Below are 17,993 nucleotides of genomic sequence, written 5' to 3' on the forward strand. Positions count from 1 at the left end.
GCTTTTCGAAGTTTCACGATAATAAGTTTGAGGAGCGATCGATCGATTAGCTAGAGTAGGAGAATTTATAACTCTAGATCTGTGTTTGTCACCCTTGTAAAGTCTCAGTGTTGTAACCAGTGCGGGTGTGGCTTAACCAAGCACCAGCGGATCTTGGCCCCGGAGCCAGCAGCAGGAGCTTGAGAGAGTAGAAGTCAGACAGGGTGAACACTGTTCAGTCAAGGGGTCTTCTAAGTTACCCTAAATTATCCTAAACCTATCTAAATACTCCAATCCTTTAGGATCATCCAAATTGGCTACTCGGTGGGCTTTCTTGCTCAGAATGGCCGTTGGCAGAAACCTAGTGAGAAGGGAACTGCAGAGCCTGTGCAGCCTGTGCAACCGGGACAAAACATCAAATCTAAGACTGAGGGATTGCTCTTGCTCTTCAATTTTATTTTAAAAACTTTGGTATTATGCTCCGACGTCAATTGATTTAGGGATCAAAAGGCAACAATTGAAGTTAGCTATTCTGGCCTTACCCTACATCATCCACTGCTTCGCCGGGCTAGTGATATGGACCAACGTTATTCCGCCCACCTCTTAGCGCGCTGACAAGGGGATGTCTCAAGACCACTCCACAGTGAGTGAGTGATCGGCCAGGACATGAACCATGTCCAGTCGAAATGTCCAATCAGCCGAGCCAGACGTCAACAACGAACAACCCTTCTCGCCGCCAAGCACTCAACGTCAGTCTCACCATTGCACGAACGATAGCTCATGACTGATTTGTTAGGCTTGCGAAGCTTGTCGGAAAAGAAAGACGAAATGTGACGAGAAGAAACCGACTTGTGCACGATGCACGCGCTTGGGTCTTGAGTGCATGTACATCGAGACTGTTGCTGCAAAGTGTGTGCTTGGACGAAATCAATGAGAACGATAGCTGATATCTTGCAGGAAGAATTTGTCGATAGAAGAGCTGACGGGTACTCTGAAGCGAATGGACGAGAAGCTCGATGTCCTCACAGCTTTCGCTCAACATCAAGGGCCTACGACCGGCCTGGCATCAACCCCGGGAGACAGTCAATTCGCTGCTTTCAGTCCCTTGAATCTCGGTAGTACAGGCGTCGCTCAAAATGCTTCAACACCATTTCTCGATACCGGCCGCGTGCTTGAAGAACTCTCCCTATCCCAGCGCCACTCCACCGCGCCCCAGCATCTCCTCACCTGGCCTTGTTCGACTCTTTCGATGAGCGAACCAGATCTCCAGTACCCGATGGAGTTGGAAATAAACCGACCTAGCTTATCTCGCTCGACAGCACCACCCCGTTGCCTTGACGCTTCGCCTTCAGAGTCTTGGCTATCACGGCTGTCTTTGTCTCAAGTTAGCTTACTAACGCAGTCGTATTTCCAGCACTTCCATCCTTCATGCCTCATCCTGAATGAGTCCTTGTTCTACTCACAGATTCTAAGCAACGCCGTTCAGACCAACTTTGCGCCGAATTACAGCTCGTGCACGGTTCTGCTTGTCTGCAGTTTAGGGTCCATAGTTGCTCATTACTCCGGACATGAAGAGTGGTCTTCAGGTAATGATCAAGATATTGGCCTCGGTTTTTTCAATTTGGCAAACAATATGTTCCGCGAACTGGAGAGGTGTGACTGGGAGAGCGTCCAGTGCCTGCTTCTGATGGGGTAAGCTGTCCTCCTTGTCTGAAGCTTCACTGCCTGCTGACAAAGATAGTCTATTCTACTCTGCCAAACTCAGGGTATATGATGCCTGGCAAGCCAACCATAGAGCTTGCTGCACTGTCTCAATACTCGTACCACTGTATGCCAGCACTTCTTCGTCTTGGTATCCTGTGGCTCACTCCGTTCCAGACAACGCACATTAGAGGCCCAGCATTGCCAGCTATTCTGGATTGCATATCTACAAGAGAGGTAAGACTTGCTACAGTACAACGTATTCCAAGCCGATGATGGTCTTTCAGTCAAATTCTCGCAGAGTTCGACTTCCCAGCCAGCGGGCTTGGGAAGCTCGCGAGCAGCATGCCTCTACCCGTCGTCCCTGGAGCAGGCGCCGACCCAAGCCACGCTCAGTACCAGTTCTTCTTCTTAGCTCTCATTTCCATGAGAAAACTGCTAAACCGCATTTTGTTCCACCTTTATAGCCGAGGTACGCCACCGGGCCTATGGATGAATTCGCAAAGAAACTAACAGGAACCAGACCATACTGAAAACGCCACGAGCGGAGAACCGGCAAATATCGATAAACCCGCCGCGTTTTTAATGGTATCGCCATCCGTGATGCTCGAGCTAGACCGTCAACTTGAAGAGTGGAGAAGCTGTCTGCCCCAAGGACTCGAGTTTCCAGCCTACTCAGAGGCTCAACTTGCAGAAGTCCCTGCATTTGATCAGACTCATCGCTCGACAGATGAAAGACTGCGTGGTCATCTGATGGCTCGTTACTTCGCAGCAAAGTCCATTATTCACCGCCCATACATCTACAAAACACTTCATCTTGGCGCTACGAGCTCTCTTAGTGATGCCGACGCCGCAGGTGCACGTACAGCAGTTGGCAGCGCGTTGATGTCTGTGGTAGCAAGCGGAATCTTGCACGAACCGTTGGTATTGCTCCTTCATCCCATTAATTCTTGTCGGAGGTATGTTGCCATCCCTGCACCGCGCTCTTCCACTGATCTGTCTTTAGTTTGTTTGCTTGTGAGCTTCAACTCGCCTTTGTACACCGCAGCGAATCTTGCCAATTTCTATTGCCCCGGAATTGGAAAATCGCAGGAGAGGCTAGGAAAGCTGTTTCGGGGTTGGTAGTGGACATGTCACCGACGGCGTTTCGAGACGGCGAAATATTAAAACTTCTGTCTAGCTAGAATGAACTTATTGAACATACGTATTTCTGCAATTGCTTGAGAAACAGCACAGTCTTCTAGTTGACCCAGTGATATTCCTTGGGCGACCTGAAAGCTACCGCCAACCCCTCATCCCTCGAGTCCTTGGCAGCTGTCACGCGATACTCGGAGTCCTTCTCAATCACCCACTTGTTGACACTATCATCCCAGTATGATAGACTGACCTTGTCAATCTTCATACGTGCAGTGACAGTCTGTCCAGCAGGAACGAACACCTTGTCCCAGCCTTTCAGCTCCCTCTCTGGTCGATGAAGTCTCGGATCAATCTGCCCAACATAGAATTGGACGATCTCCTTTCCATCCCGCGATCCAGTGTTGGTGACATCCACTTCAACTTCAATACCCACTTCTTCATGGAACTCATTGCTGCTGATGCGCATGTTACTGTACTCAAATGTGGTGTACGACAAACCGGCACCAAAGGGAAAAAGAGGCTCGATCTTACGATGGTCGTAGAATCGATAGCCTGCGTAGATACCCTCCCCGTAGTAAACCACATCATTCTCACCAGGGTAACTTTCGTACGGTGGAGTGTCTTCGATGCGCTTGGGGAAGGTAATGGGTAGCTTTCCACTGGGGTTCACTGCTCCCAAAAGCACGTCTGCAAGACAGTTACCCTGCTCCTGTCCCTGATACCAAGCCTGGACGATGGCTGATACCTCACCCTTCCAGGGCATGGTGATAGGACTGCCTGTCTGGTTGACCACGATAGTGTTGGAGTTGACTGCAGCTACAGCGCTTATGAACTCGTTTGTTCGTCCAGGTAAGTCCATCGAAACCATATCACTGGTTTCTGTCTCCCACTCGTGATCTTTACCTACCACAACAATGGCAATATCGCTATCACGAGCTATATCAACAGCCTCCCGGAAGAACGTGTCGAGATCACCGGGGTTCTCCATGAAGCCAATACGACCACCATCTTGGACCTCCTCGCGCTCAAGCTCAGCCATGTAATCGAGATCATAGGGCTTCGGCTCTCTGCTTATAGACTCAAGAAGTAGTTCGTACTCTCGCCCAGCTTCCATGTACACCTTGACTCTCTCCTCGGGCGAACCGTAACTCATGAACAGAGAAGACTTGGGAGACCACCAGTGGCGCTCGATATCGATGATGACCTCTCCATCAAGCATCAGCTTTCCCGGACCACACGAAGAAAGTGAGAACTCATGAAGACCATTGGTCTTTGGCTTGAGGATAGTCCGTCCCTTGTACGAGTATCTCTCACCAGTCGTCAACTCCGGAGGAAGTCCATCGTAGCAGACCAAGTTGGAACTAGGTCTATGCTCGACCATGAAAGGCTCACCACAGTGGTTCATATTCCGAAACAGGGACAGTTGAAAGCCAGGCTTTCCGGTCTCTGGGTTCGTCATGACGGCTGGGTCGACGAGCGGGATATACCGATGAGTGAGGATACCAGCGTGGGCTTGAATCTTCGCTGTAGGAAACTTGGCGGCTATTTCACGCTTGATAGATTGGTACGGCGTCGTGCGATAGTGAGGCGCAAGGTTGGAGCTACCTCCACCTGTAGCGACGGATCGAAGCGCATTGGGACCGAGAATCGCGATCCTCTTCCCGTCCAAATTAGATAGAGGAAGAAGATTGGCAGAATTCTTTAGTAAAACAATGCCTAGAGCTCGGAATTAGAATGTTGCTTCCCAATCTAAAGCTTCAACATACCTTCAGCGCCAGCTCGACGAAAGATCGCCCGGTGTTCAGGAAGATCATCTGCCTTCTCTTTGCCTTCCTTCCAATCCGGAATGCTACTCTTTCCAACCTTCTGTACAAGCTCGAGCACTCTTGAAGCCGAGGCATTGATGAAGGATAGATCGACGAGGCCTTTCTCGTACGCATCGATAAGATGCTTGCCTCTGCGCCGCACAGGGCCCGGCATCTCAAGATCAAGCCTGCTCAGTGTCAGTTATCGATAAGACACCATAAGACCGTGATTGCATACCCTGCCTTGACGGATGGAACAACACTATTCGTGCCAAACCAATCGCTCATCACAAGGCCATCCCAACCCCATTCCTTACGAAGAACATCCTGAATCAAAAACTCGTGAGCTGAGCAAAACGTGCCGTTGATCTTATTATAAGCCGTCATCACCGTCCAAGGGTTACTGTCCCGAATGGCGATCTGAAACGGCTGCAGCGCGATTTCTCGCAGCGCTCGGTCCGGAATCTTCTCATCAATAAAGAAGCGTCGCGTTTCTTGGTCATTCGCGGCAAGATGCTTGATACAAGCACCGATACCGGCATCTTGGAGACGATTAATGAATTCACCGGCGATTTTGCCCGTCAGGTAGGGATCTTCGCTGTAGGCTTCGAAGTTGCGGCCGCCGAGTGGTGTTCGGGGAATACAAACTGTAAAAAAGTAAGACGTCGGGTGATATTCAGCGGGCGGAGGATTATTACCCGTTGGTCCGAGCAGAACATCAACTTCCTTGCTCTTAGCCTCGTGGATCAAAACGCTGCAAACATCTCTAATGACATTCAAGTCCCAAGTCGCCGCTAGGGAAACCCTGTGGTAGAACCCTTGTTAGCTCTGGCAGCGCCGCGTGGACAGAAGAAAAATAGTACCCGGTAGGTGCTGAAGCAGCGCTGACGCCGTCTGTGAAAATGCCCCCGCGGACACCTACAGGTCCATCTGAAGTCTTGATTCTGGAAACACCAAGTCGAGGAATTGCGTTGGTCCTCCATAGGTCTTCGCCTGTGAGCAAGAGGACTTTTTCTTCGAGGGTCATTTGCGAAAGCTTGTTTTGCGCCCATGCTTTGGCCTCGTTTTTGACATGCCCGTTATTAAGGGGAGGTTGAGCTTTTACAAGGGTCATCGCTGGAAGATTGGTTCGTATAAGGGGAATAAAGAAAGTGGTGATGCTATTCGAATGACTCGACTTTGGATACGTGAAGTGCAATACTGAGGGATCGTTCCATGTTTTATAAAAGAAAAGCAATAGAAACATGATAGGTATACTTGGAAATAATGCCATAAGTCTCCCTCTCCTCCACTTCTTTGGTCGTGTGAGGCAGCATCTTCTTGGCCCCGGCGGAGTTGGTCCGTCTACCCCCGCCAACTTTAACGCTATGATCAACACGCTCGGATCTCGTTTCCAATTTCCCATCTACCCGATGTTACGTAGGGGAGGAAAGAAAACTTGGGACCGTGACCCTAAGTGATGAAAATATTAGGTAAATTTAGCCTAAGCTTAGGGTACTCTTTACTAAGTTTATTTTGACACCTTATATCAAGGTTCCGTGTTTTCTTGCCCCCTAAGGGTTATGTCCCAAACTGCCGGAAGCGCCTCAGCGTGCCAACGACAGAGTTCAATAGCCTCATTAATTGCCCGGTCAGGGCCGACGGTAAACTTTATTCGTGGCTGATATAAATTTTAAACAACAGTATGAACAGCAGTATGGAGGCAGACCTTTTCAGTATATTCAGCCCTCGTGTTAACTATCATGACTCGAGAGCATCTTCAGATTCAAGAGTGTCTTCAGGTTGACGAAAAGGTCCTAGGCCTTTCTCCCGAAACTCTTTCTCAAAATTCTTCCTCAACTGAGACTCTAAGCGAGATTCGAGTGCCCCTTGGCCTCGAGGCTCTCGAACCTTCATTCTCTCTTTCTCATCATCTTCGCTCTATCGGAGTTGACGCTTTAAAAACAGGAGATGAGGTGGACAAATTCCTGTCACCATTCAATTGGTCAGGTCGGAAGAAGACCATCACTCTACTGGGACCCTTCATGGCATCGACCCTCGCGGCATACGCAGCTGGAGCCTACGCACTGGCTTCAGAGCCACTTCGCGGAAAATGGGACATCAGCGACACCCTCTTCAATATTGGAATTTCTCTTTTCGTTGTCGGCTTTGCCTTTACTCCCATGATTCTCGCCCCCACCAGCGAAACGCACGGCCGATACTGGACCTTTGTTGGCTCTGGCGTCGTCTTCTTCTTGGGAACTTTGGGGTGCGCCGTGACGGAAAGCTACGCCGGCATGATTATCTCTCGTCTTATCACGGGTAACGGAGCCGCAGTTTTTGCTACTCTCACCGGTGGTGTTGTGAGTGATCTCTATCGCAAGGAGGACCGCAACACGCCAATGGCATTATACTCCATGACGATCATGGTCGGTGCTGGTCTCGGACCATTGGTCAGCGGCAGTGTTGTGGAGCTTCTCGGCTGGCGATGGATATTCTTCATTCAAGTCATCGCCATTGGCATAACAACGACAACGTTATTCCTCTTGTTTGAAGAAACAAGAAGCAACGTCCTTTTGCGCCGAAAGTGCTTCGTCCTGAATGCGATCCCTATAAAGACATCAGCAGGAAAGCTAATCAGCTTTGCGCCTGCAATGGAAGAACGTCTCAATATTGAGGTCAGCATTATCTGGCGAAGCTTTGCTTTCCCACTGCGGCTTCTTTCAAAGGAGCCTATTGTGTCTTGTATGTCTCTATGGGTCTCTTTTGCTTGGGCGATCATGTACATGCAATTCAGCAGTATTGGACTGGTGTTCCGCCGCGTGTATGGCTTTGACAACGCCGAGGTCGGTGCGGTCTATACTTCTACTATTGTGGGCTCAATCGTTGGCATCGGCATCTCCTTATTGCAGGAACCGATCATAAAACTAGTGATGCCTCACAAGAAGCCGTTGTCTACACCGGAACAACGTCTTCTATCGCCTTGCATACAGTCGATCCTCTTACCGATTGGCCTTGTTTGGTTCTTCATGACAGCCAGACCAGGTATTTCGTGGATATCTCCATGCATTGCTCTTGGAGCGTGTTCAATGGGTATCTTCAGCATCTATCTTGCCGTCTTTAACTATCTCGCTGACACGTATCATGGGTATGCCTCGTCGGCACTGGCAGCCCAGAGTCTGTGTCGAAATATCTTGGGCGGAGTATTTCCACTTGTCACGGCTAGTATGACGGACAGTTTGACGCTACAAGGTACAGGTGGCTTGCTTGGTGGAGTTGGATTGTTGTTGACTGGTATTCCATGGCTGTTGTACTCTTATGGTCACAGAATTAGAGCTCGCAGTCCTTTCGCAAAGGGCATGGAGTGATCTCTGAGACTGGAAGGTTATTAGCGTCAAGATATGTAGCTACAAGAATCACCTGACTGATATCACCATTTCCTGCCCGTCATTCAACAGGATTCGTTTGATGTTTATGCAATGCTACATCACTTTATTTCCCACTTTCTAAGCTGAAGGCAGTCCATATGAATTGGTGTAGTAGCCTAGAGTGATCTTTTCCTTTGGACAACAGGCCATGTCCTGATACTAGACAGTTACCCTTGCAGCAGATCGAAGCTCTAGTTTCCTTAGTTTAGTATTGATGGCGCCCAGAGCTACCAGCCTTGACACCGGTAAGACGGCGTTGTCGCCGAACAATCTGGCACGGCATAGTTGAGCGCCGATGAGAACATACCATTCACTCCTTGGAAGCAATCATAATTCTGTACTCAAGCTACTGTAGGTCGCATTATTGAAGCGGGGAGACAAGGACTCCAACTCCGCGAGAATAACTTGCCCCATTTTTCAATACTTCGAGCGGAGTAGGTCCGTCTCTCCGCGCCCTCGTCTGATTTACCTCACGCACTAAGCCGTTTTCAGAATCTGGGGGTCACATCGACTAAGTTTTCCGGGGAACGGTCTTCCCTGGTCAATCTGGGGATGAGCACGAGGTCACGTAGACCTGGGACCAGACTCTTTGGAGCATGTTAATGTCAGTTCATGGTATTGGTGGCTTGCTCTACGATTCCAACAAGAGCCTGTCTACTCAAGACCCAATGAGGAGGCGATTTCAAGTATAAAGTTGCTGCGTATCGCCAGTGCTACCGAGATTCTGGGACCATTGATCGACATCGACTGACAGAGTCTCTTCTTCTGCAAGGCTACCACTTGCGTCGCAATGACTACCAATACTCCCTCCACTCGCCCAGTCCACACTGTGGCAGAGATCCTCGCCCAAGACAAGAGCTCTATCTTCGCGCTCACCCCGTCGCTCATCCATCTCTACGCAATCCTTGCTCCAGCGTGCCTCGTCGTCTGTGCTACCAACGGTTACGATGGAAGTGTTCTTACATCTCTTCAAGGTGTAACAGCATGGAAAGAACAATTCGGTTCTCCTAAGGACGCTCTTCTCGGTATCACCAGCGCTTCCTATCCTCTCGGCGCCATTATCTCGACTCCCTTTTCGGCTTACATCTCGGATCGATTCGGTCGTCGACTTTCAATCATCATTGGGAGCTTTATAATGATAATTGGGGTCATTGTTCAATGTGCCAGCACAAATATCGAAACGTTCATCGGAGGACGTATCATCGTTGGCTTCGGTATCACCCTCGCTCTCGCCGCTGCCCCAGTTCTCATCTCTGAGCTCGCTCATCCTCGACATCGAGTTCTCTTCGGTTCGCTATACAATACAAGCTTCTATCTTGGTGCTCTTCTGGCCGGATGGGTAGCGTTTGGGAGTTATCGCATTCCTAGCGCGTGGGCATGGCGTCTTCCAACTCTTCTTCAAGCTGGGCCTGCCTGTATCCAAGTCTGTTTTGTATTCTTCTTGGATGAGTCTCCGCGATGGCTGGCATATAAAGATCGCGGGGACGAGGCGTACAAGGTGTTGGTGAAGAATCATGGCGACGGTGACTGGGATAGTCCTCTTGTACAGGCTGAGTTCTGGGAGATGAACGAAACTCTAAAAGCTGAGCGTGAGATCGAAGGACAGGGCCTTGGGCTTTTCCTTGCTACACCCGCCAACCGAAAGCGACTCGCTATCCTCATCACACTCGCAGTCTTTGGCCAATGGTCTGGCAACGGCCTCGTATCATACTACCTTACCAAGATCTTGTCCAGTATCGGCATCACAACCCAGCGCGAACAGACAATGCTGAACGGAACCATAAGCACTGTCAACTATGCAACCGCTCTCTTCGCCGCTATCTTATCCACCAAAGTTGGCCGTCGATCTATGTTTGTTGGAGGTGGCATCGCGATGTTTCTCACCTTCTCAGCACTCACTGCGAGTATCGCGATATACAACGAGACCGGCTCAAAGGCAGCAAGTAAATCCGCCCTGGCATTCATCTTCATCTACTACACTTCGTTCAACGTCTGCCTCAACCCGCTTCTGTTCTTGTATCCCACCGAGATTCTGCCCTTCAGGCTTCGAGCCATGGGACTGAGTATTCTGGTCTTCTCTACCAAAGCAGCTTCGTTCTTCAATCAATTCGTCAATCCTGTTGGTATGGATTCTCTGGGTTGGAAATACTATCTTGTTTACGTTGGCTGGCTGTTAGTCGAGATTGCTGTCTTCTGGTGGCTTTACCCAGAGACGAGGGGCTACACGATTGAAAGGATTCAGGAAGCGTTTGGGGAAGACGTCAAGTTGGATGGGCCGGAAGAGAAGGGCAAGACAATGGAGGTGATTGATGAGGATAGCACCCACGTCGAGAAGGTGGCTAAATCTATGGTTAATGTTGCATGATGAGGGACAGGAAACGAGAGCCCGGGTTGAAAACGAACAAGTGATACAATGCACTTGCGTAACACACTTCTACCAGACTCTGTGCCGCCTGGCTGTTTATATGTAGCTTGATGCCTATATATGTTGATGATCCTTCCAAGTTAGAATGATGTCCGATCGCGTGAGCGAACCTCGATGGTGACACGACGATAGAGTTAAATAATGTGTATGAAAAGCTTCCCGGAAGGGGCAAAATCTAGAAACTATTGTCGGGGCCCAAGAAAGCATAATGTTGTGCTTTTGCTTCAAGCTCCTTCGGTACTGAAGACATGTCAGCACAAGTGTTTAGTGGCATATCGTACACCCTCCGCGCTATGCAACCTAGTCCCTCATCTCGCATAAATAATATCATAAGAACCTCAATAGAGTCTTTTAAAGAAACGTAATAATAGATATTATAAGTTTTATAACAAATATTTTCTTATTAATAGCCTAAGCCGCTATACTTATTCTAGTATTATGAACTTATAATAGCCGAAGGAGATGTAATGCCAATTGCCTTCAACCTCACTCTAGTACGATGGTACTTCACTTACCGTGCCTCTTTGCAATGCCTTGTTCTGAACCGGTAATCCTCACCCTCATATTGGTTGGCGTAACTCCTTGGTTGTAATTCGCGCAACGTTTGCCTGTGCAGTTCCTGATCTAGTAGGATCTGCAGAGGGCGGGTCTATAGCCTGATAATAGAAGCGGCAAGTGCTTCGGCTTGTTGCGTGATAACGGATTTCGAGGGATATTTCTGCCGCGGGACCGTGCAGAGTCAAAATGCTCCTTACCAATGACTGAGTCGGCAACTCAATTGACCTAAGACCTGACCTGAAATCCCTAGATGTTACTAATACTTACCATCTCTCTACCTATAAACAGCAAGGCTGAATGGCAATTTATTTATCTCAAGCTTATTACTTTAATACTTTTAAGTTTAAGCTAAGCAATCCTTTTTGCGTTTAGTATTACTTGTGGCAAATAAGACTATATATCAGTACATAGACAGAACTTAAAAAGTTTAAGCTTAAATATTAGATAACAGAGTATACAAATACTAAGATATTTAATCTTAAATTAGTTACAGAGCTAAACAAATATACTATAAGTAATTACTTGTCTCTAAATCCTTAGTTTAAATATGTATATATAAGTTTATTGTATTTCCTGTACTTGATGATATATAACAGCCGGATGGATAATTTCGCAGACACGACAATCATCGCGTAGAGAGAAGAGATAACTAAAAAGGGAAGAGGTATAACAAATGTCGTATTTGTCTGAAATAGAGAGGTCGGCGAAAGTATTGCCGAATTGCCGTACTCCACGATACAGGGTGTCCTGTAGTGAGATGAAGTGGTCTGTGTGTGACATTGTGACCATTTTCGAAGAGATTGATGTTGATCCATGTCTCCACACATCGCCCCCCGCCTTTTTCGTTTCGAGTTCGCCAATGAAGGGGTGGAGGAACCGGATTTCGGATTTCAGATGTTAAAAGTGCATGATTCTCGGACGTTGAGAGGGCCGAGCTTGCAGCGTGTACTGCATCGCCTTGGACAAGACGACAACGCAAGTCCATGCACGATTCATCGGATTTGGTACACACTCCGTGGCCGCTGAAGGGTACAGTAAATTGACTATAAGCCCCCAGGTGTATAAGTACAGCTATCTGCAAGTGTAACAGTATCAGGGAAAAAACCACCCAAAAAAGATTGAAGAAAATGATTTCAACTCCTGTTATCACCATTTTTCTCCCGGCATACGCGCTGGCGGCAGTACGTCGTTTTGATCATATGACTTGCAGCCTGAGACATAACAAAACAACAGGTTTTAATCGGATTGGTGGTAAAAAGTATCTACAACGTCTTTTTCCACCCGCTTCGCTCATATCCCGGGCCCTTTTTGGCCCGCGTAACGCGTCTATACCATATCTACTGGGACCTTCGGGGTGTGCTACACATCAAGACCAAGGAATGGCACGATCAGTACGGCGGGATCGTCCGTGTTGCACCGGACGAGCTCTCGTACAACACAGCCCAGGCATGGAGAGATATTTGCGGTAGGGTATATGGTACCATCTTGTTGGAGCCATACGCTAACCTTGGTCCCTGTCTAGGCCACCGCACCAAAGGTCGAGTTGGCAGTTTTGAGAAAGACCGATCCTTCTTCAACAAAACAGTCAATGGCGCCGATCACATTCAGATAGCAGCCGATAATGACCACCGTCGAATGCGACGTCTTCAGTCGCATGCATTCTCGGAGAAGGCTCTCCGCAGCCAGGAGGATCTGCTACAAAAGTACGTCGACCTTCTAATGCGGCAGCTTCGCGAGCGGGGAGCCAACCCAGCCACGGCCGTCGTGGACATGGTGAGATGGTTCAACTTCACCACCTTTGACATGATCGGAGACCTAGCATTCGGTGAGTCTTTTGGATGTCTGGAGGAAGGTGTCTTGCACAGGTGGATCACTGCCATCTTCTCCTTTGTTCGCTGTGGGAATTGGATCCGAGCGGCTCGGCGGTTCCCTCCGCCACTGAGCCAACTCGCCAAGATGTTTATTCCTCGTCACCTCATCGAGGAGCGCAAGTATCAATTCGCTTTCAGCCGAGACAAAGTCAATCGGCGAGTCGAGCAATACACTGAGCGGAGTGATTTCAGTAAGTCCCCAAGAGTGTTTTACTTGCTTTTGAGACAAAGCTAATATGTAAGTGTCATATATCCTACAAGCAAATGACGAAAAGGGTATGAGTATCGACGAGCTTTACGTAGGAGCCTCATTCCTGATTATCGCTGGAAGTGAGACCACCGCCACACTACTCTCTGGAGCAACCTATCTGCTATTGACAAATCCGCCAATTCTCGAGACACTTAAACAGGAGATCCGTTCAGCTTTTATCGACGAGACAGACATCAACATTCAGAACACAGCCTCGCTGACGTATCTCAACGCCGTGCTAGAGGAATCACTACGCATGTATCCGCCTGTGCCCAACACCTTCCCACGCCAAACTCCGTCACCTGGAGAAGTAATCTGCGGTCAGTTCGTCAAGGGCGGAACATCGGTAGGGATTCCTCAATGGGCTACCTTTCGGTCGGCGCAGAACTTTCACGACCCCGATATGTTTCACCCTGAGCGCTGGCTGGGCGATCCTCGATTTGCTACGGATCAGAAGGACGCGTTTCAGCCTTTCTCTCACGGTCCGCGTAATTGCCTTGGAAAAAAGTAAGTCCTTACCATTCTTTTCAAACTTAAAAGAAGCAAAAAGGTTCTAACTTGAAATAGTTTGGCGTATGCAGAGATGCGTCTCATCCTCTCCCGACTGCTGTGGAGCTTTGATCTCGAGCTGCAGCCAAAATGCAAGAATTGGATTGCAGATCAAAAGACTTATGCGCTGTGGGAAAAGGTTGACTTGGATGTGAAGCTCATGCCTGTCAAGAGATAGGGATGCTTGAAGCCCTGTGAAATTTACAACAACTTGCATATTCATAGGCAAAATTCTAAGCCCATAGTAGCATCAAAAGAAAATTGGATCAATAAGACTTCTTACTCCCTGTGTGGCCTAGGGAATCGAAATTAGATTTAGAAACTTCCAATCTCGAGGCATATCTATCAAAGCATTTCTTTCATTACTCAGACCAATAAGCAATGTTCTCATGTCCTGCATCGCATATCTCTTCATTAGCTCCTCTACCCACTCAAACATTGAATCACCTTGGATTATGACACTGTCACGGGCGTTATACACACTGAAAGAGTCTGGATTGCTGCTCAATACATTCAACCACGGAGTTGATAGTGCCTGAAGACCCCTTTTAGGAGCACCCAATGTCAATGGCCAGTGAGCCAGCGAGACGTAAAAGAAGATGGACAAGAAACTCACATATTCGCATGGGCTCAATTTCATATCTGCTCAAACCTACTACAAGCCTTTGATCAATCGGTTGCCACCCAGGATTCATCACTGTCGAGATGGTGGGAACGATCTATGCCATGATGGAAGCCCATTTCAAGCCCAAGACGATTCTGGCGGAGCCGCCAAAAGAAGACATCTTCAAGAAGCATAAATATGCACGCCAATCAGCTCCAAAATACGATGAAACCACCGAGCTACTCAAGTTCCAAATTTACGACAACTTCGACAACGCACGGAAGCTGAAGGACGAATTGTGGGATCTGCTGAGAAAGGAGAAGGTCTTGGAGGGCTGGGAGGTTCAGGAGTTGTTTCTCATGACCAACAATGGAGAGGTTTTCGATGCTTTGGATGACGAACGACTGCTCAAGGTTTACAAAATGCCTACTTTGGAGGAATTTCTCGATTGTCTGTTTCCACCGACCGTGGGTATTTCATCCACATAAACAGCTATTAGGTAAAACTTCAGCTCCTTCAATCGAAGCGTCTCCGTCTGATGGGAAGAAGCAATATAGTATATCTTGGCAACGGAGTGAGGCAAGTTGAACTCGAGAGATTATACTGGATTTGGACCCTCGAGAACCATTTACTCGGTAGTAAATTGAGATTCCACTAGCATTCAAAGGAGAGACGTATCCCATCCGAGGAAGCACTCAAGGAGTCAATTCTTGAGGTTAATTCACATAAGGAATTAGAGACTTTCGCGATTCTCTGATAACGTCTCAGCGACAGTTGGAGGGACAGTGAAGTGCTTCAATCAAAGACTGTGATGCTCATCTCTATAGCCATGAATCAGTGTCTTCAATTCCTTTGTGCGAAGCTGGTTTCCCCTTGAACAGACTGTCGATCCTTTGAATCATAGTGGCCTTGAACGCTCCACAGCCAAGTTGGCCTTGGGTGCTTCACTCTCCGTCTCTCACAAGTTTGATCACTGTTCTTGCGCCAATAACATCCGTCAAATGAACAAATACTTCTGATAGCGCCTATATGAGTACGATACATTCCACGCTTGTTGAGGGGTTGGGAAAATATTTGGTAGTAACTAATTCGAGCCCGCACGAACACAGCCTCCCGCAGAAACACTTGTTCATCCTCGCACAAAGAAACACATTGTTCACAATGCTACCCCCAGCGCCGCGCCTGATTCAACTAGAGGCCCACTTCATGCCCTACCGATCAGATTCGAAAGTGCCGATAAACGGTGCTTTTGTTACAGCTTGTGGGCCACTCTCCAAGCAAGTATATGACGCTAACACCGGGTTGCTCACATTCACGCTTTACTTCACTGTCAATGTACCTATGGTATCCCCGCGAGCGACAAAGGAGAAACTTTGGGAAGTGCTCAAGAAGATGGGCGTTTTTGACGGCTGGTATTACTATCGAATCTTTGTCGTTGATGCATGTGGCGTGGTACATGAGCAGTTTCTGTTGTGAGGTCATAGTAGCGATTTGACCCAAAGCAAAGACTTCAAAATGGGTATTTATTATGGCTACGATAATGGAAGGGCATGAGAGCCCTTCACAGGCACTTGGTGTTAACGGAAGTAATATCTCTTCAGTTTCGCAGGGATGAGACTGCATCAGCATCAGGACTGTCTGGCTCACAGACCCATTCAACCATTGTGCAGCTCATATTAACATACACTGAGGGCTTCACTATCACTCCCACCAGTTCAATTCCTTGTCTTGGAGTGACAGTGAAGCAATGCAGTGACACCAGTTCCACGAAAAACATCGCCATCACAGGTATATGAGTACCTTTTGTCGCCCAGGTGCCGAGGAAAGGTTGACACAGACCCCACACAAACTCACTCAACCGCACATCAACACAACCGACCACCCAAACCACTTTATTACCTATCACCAAGCAACGGATACTTGAAATGTCTGAAATAACACCAAACTTGATTCTAATGGACTTCTGGTTTACCCGCAAAGTACTAGTCCCCATGATACCCGATCTGCTTCTTCTTCAGAGAGCTTGTGAAGGACAGAGTTGTGCCATGATGAGCCCCGGCGACGGGATACCTATAATGAGGGTCGAATTCGATGACTCTTGTCGTGTAGACTCTCCCAAAGCGGAGAAAAATGTCGGTTTGGCATTTCTTGAGGACGCTAACTTCTTTGAAAGCTGGGAGTTCAGTTGTCTGTACATCCTGGTTGGGGATGGGACACTTCATCGGCAATTCTTCATATAACACAAGACCCTTCTGTATGGAGAGACTGACTTCGGCATCTTTGTTACTATAGTGATGGTAGAACAAGTTGCTATCAGCGAATAGAGATCGCGGAGCAAACCGCTATCAATAATGGGTTGGGGTCCTGAGTCATAAAATTGAAGAAGAAGTTGAAGAATGAAGCTCTTCTATACCTTGGTCCATTTGATTGCTGCTACAATGTGAATAACGTTACACTAATCCCGTGAACCTGTCTTAAAACTAGATGTTCCTGCCCAGGATACGCGAAGCCAAGAAGCAATCAGAAACATGAAAGGACCTGGACACATACTGTTGCGTATCACAATAGTGCATACAGTTTAGGAGTAAATTTATGGTTCAGTACAAAATGTTGTAAGGCACGAGCCTCTAAGCGTCTTACGAGACATAAGACGCTTACAAACCCTTCACTCCAACTTTAAGTAGCCAAGGGTCCGAGTCAATCTGCTTCCTGAGATCTCCAGATGCTAGGTCATTCACGTCCCATGTAGACCAGACGAAACGACCATGGAGGAAGTCCGCCTCTGGGGAAGAAGCCCAGACAGCGAAGCCGCCAGGGATATTCTCTTAGAAATATCAGCTACTGGTACTAAGTGTAAAGATGACGGCTCAACATACCATCTGTCCAAGGTAGAGTGTCCTCGGTATATCCCGCCTTCTTTGCTGCTTCTGTAAACACAATCGATGGGTGGAAGGAAATGATGCGCATAGCGGACTCTGGCGTATCACGAGCAATCTGCTGCATCACGGTGGCGAAGGAATTCTTGGTCAGCTGATATCCAGGCATTTGAGGTGCGCTGTCCCAACGATGGATATCCTGGGTTGACACCGAAACGACGAACTAGAAGTTAAGGTCAGTCAGATCATTAGGAGTGAGTTTTGGTGGTTCAACCTTTTGCTTGGTATGTCCGGGTTGCTTATAGAATCTCTCAACGAGGTATAAAGGAGCATGGACGTTGTTCTCAAAGTCCTGCCAAAGTCTGTCTGCACCTTGCTCTAGGATTGGCTTAAGCTCGGGCTGACCGACGGCATTGACGATGAGAACGTCGATTGGAGTCTTTTCCTTCTCCAACTCATCCCAGAGTTGTTTGGCCTGGTCTCTAATGAACAGATCACAAATACGCCAGGTGACCTTGGTGCCGGGGTAAGCCTTGTCCAGCTTGAAAGCAGCCTCTTCGGTAACATCGCTACGGCGACCTAAGATGATGACGGCTGATGCACCTGCGATACAATAATTTCGTGCAATTGCATGGCCAATGCCTGTAGAGCCGCCGCAGACGAGGACAGTTCGACCGGCCTGGGACAGCTCAGGTCGTTGAGGTGAGATTGCTTCGTAGGGTTTGGCATGGTTTCGCTGCTATAAGTCAGTCAAAAAGTAGAGCATAAAGATAGGAGATATATCATACGATGGTGAAACCATTGATAGTTGCGGTGGGCGAGTTCATTGTG

At 48.1% G+C, this 17,993-nt stretch overlaps 7 protein-coding genes across 7 annotated transcripts; 5 read left to right on the forward strand and 2 right to left on the reverse strand.

Moving 5' to 3' along the window:
* Nucleotides 1-665: 665 nt before the first annotated feature.
* Nucleotides 666-2,805, forward strand: FTJAE_3644 (oleate-activated transcription factor 1; the record flags this gene model as incomplete). The annotated part of the gene is made up of 7 exons (XM_037349964.1): nt 666-728; nt 776-888; nt 937-1,671; nt 1,721-1,807; nt 1,858-1,917; nt 1,968-2,152; nt 2,204-2,805. The coding sequence occupies 7 exons, from the start codon at nt 666-668 to the stop codon at nt 2,803-2,805; spliced, it is 1,845 nt and encodes a 614-aa protein (XP_037209307.1).
* A 115-nt stretch (nt 2,806-2,920) lies between these two features.
* Nucleotides 2,921-5,736, reverse strand: FTJAE_3645 (beta-glucosidase B; the record flags this gene model as incomplete). The annotated part of the gene is made up of 4 exons (XM_037349965.1): nt 2,921-4,533; nt 4,584-4,810; nt 4,861-5,269; nt 5,397-5,736. The coding sequence occupies 4 exons, from the start codon at nt 5,734-5,736 to the stop codon at nt 2,921-2,923; spliced, it is 2,589 nt and encodes an 862-aa protein (XP_037209308.1).
* A 628-nt stretch (nt 5,737-6,364) lies between these two features.
* FTJAE_3646 (drug proton antiporter YHK8) lies at nt 6,365-7,969 on the forward strand (the record flags this gene model as incomplete). Its single annotated transcript, XM_037349966.1, has 1 exon — nt 6,365-7,969. One exon carries the CDS (start codon nt 6,365-6,367, stop codon nt 7,967-7,969), a length of 1,605 nt encoding a protein of 534 aa, XP_037209309.1.
* An 850-nt stretch (nt 7,970-8,819) lies between these two features.
* FTJAE_3647 (lactose permease) lies at nt 8,820-10,394 on the forward strand (the record flags this gene model as incomplete). The annotated part of the gene is made up of 1 exon (XM_037349967.1): nt 8,820-10,394. One exon carries the CDS (start codon nt 8,820-8,822, stop codon nt 10,392-10,394), a length of 1,575 nt encoding a protein of 524 aa, XP_037209310.1.
* A 1,745-nt stretch (nt 10,395-12,139) lies between these two features.
* On the forward strand, nt 12,140-13,860 carry FTJAE_3648 (cytochrome P450 monooxygenase; the record flags this gene model as incomplete). Its single annotated transcript, XM_037349968.1, has 4 exons — nt 12,140-12,193; nt 12,246-13,074; nt 13,145-13,640; nt 13,701-13,860. 4 exons carry the CDS (start codon nt 12,140-12,142, stop codon nt 13,858-13,860), a joined length of 1,539 nt encoding a protein of 512 aa, XP_037209311.1.
* Nucleotides 13,861-14,411: 551 nt separating this feature from the next.
* FTJAE_3649 (uncharacterized protein) lies at nt 14,412-14,774 on the forward strand (the record flags this gene model as incomplete). Its single annotated transcript, XM_037349969.1, has 1 exon — nt 14,412-14,774. The coding sequence occupies one exon, from the start codon at nt 14,412-14,414 to the stop codon at nt 14,772-14,774; it is 363 nt and encodes a 120-aa protein (XP_037209312.1).
* Nucleotides 14,775-16,268: 1,494 nt separating this feature from the next.
* FTJAE_3650 (peroxisomal short-chain alcohol dehydrogenase) lies at nt 16,269-17,989 on the reverse strand (the record flags this gene model as incomplete). Its single annotated transcript, XM_037349971.1, has 5 exons — nt 16,269-16,572; nt 16,945-17,110; nt 17,163-17,385; nt 17,437-17,898; nt 17,951-17,989. 5 exons carry the CDS (start codon nt 17,987-17,989, stop codon nt 16,269-16,271), a joined length of 1,194 nt encoding a protein of 397 aa, XP_037209313.1.
* Between the last annotated feature and the right edge of the window lie 4 nt (nt 17,990-17,993).

Source organism: Fusarium tjaetaba (assembly GCF_013396195.1).
Source record: "Fusarium tjaetaba strain NRRL 66243 chromosome Unknown NRRL66243_c0000069, whole genome shotgun sequence".
NCBI lineage: Eukaryota > Fungi > Ascomycota > Sordariomycetes > Hypocreales > Nectriaceae > Fusarium > Fusarium tjaetaba.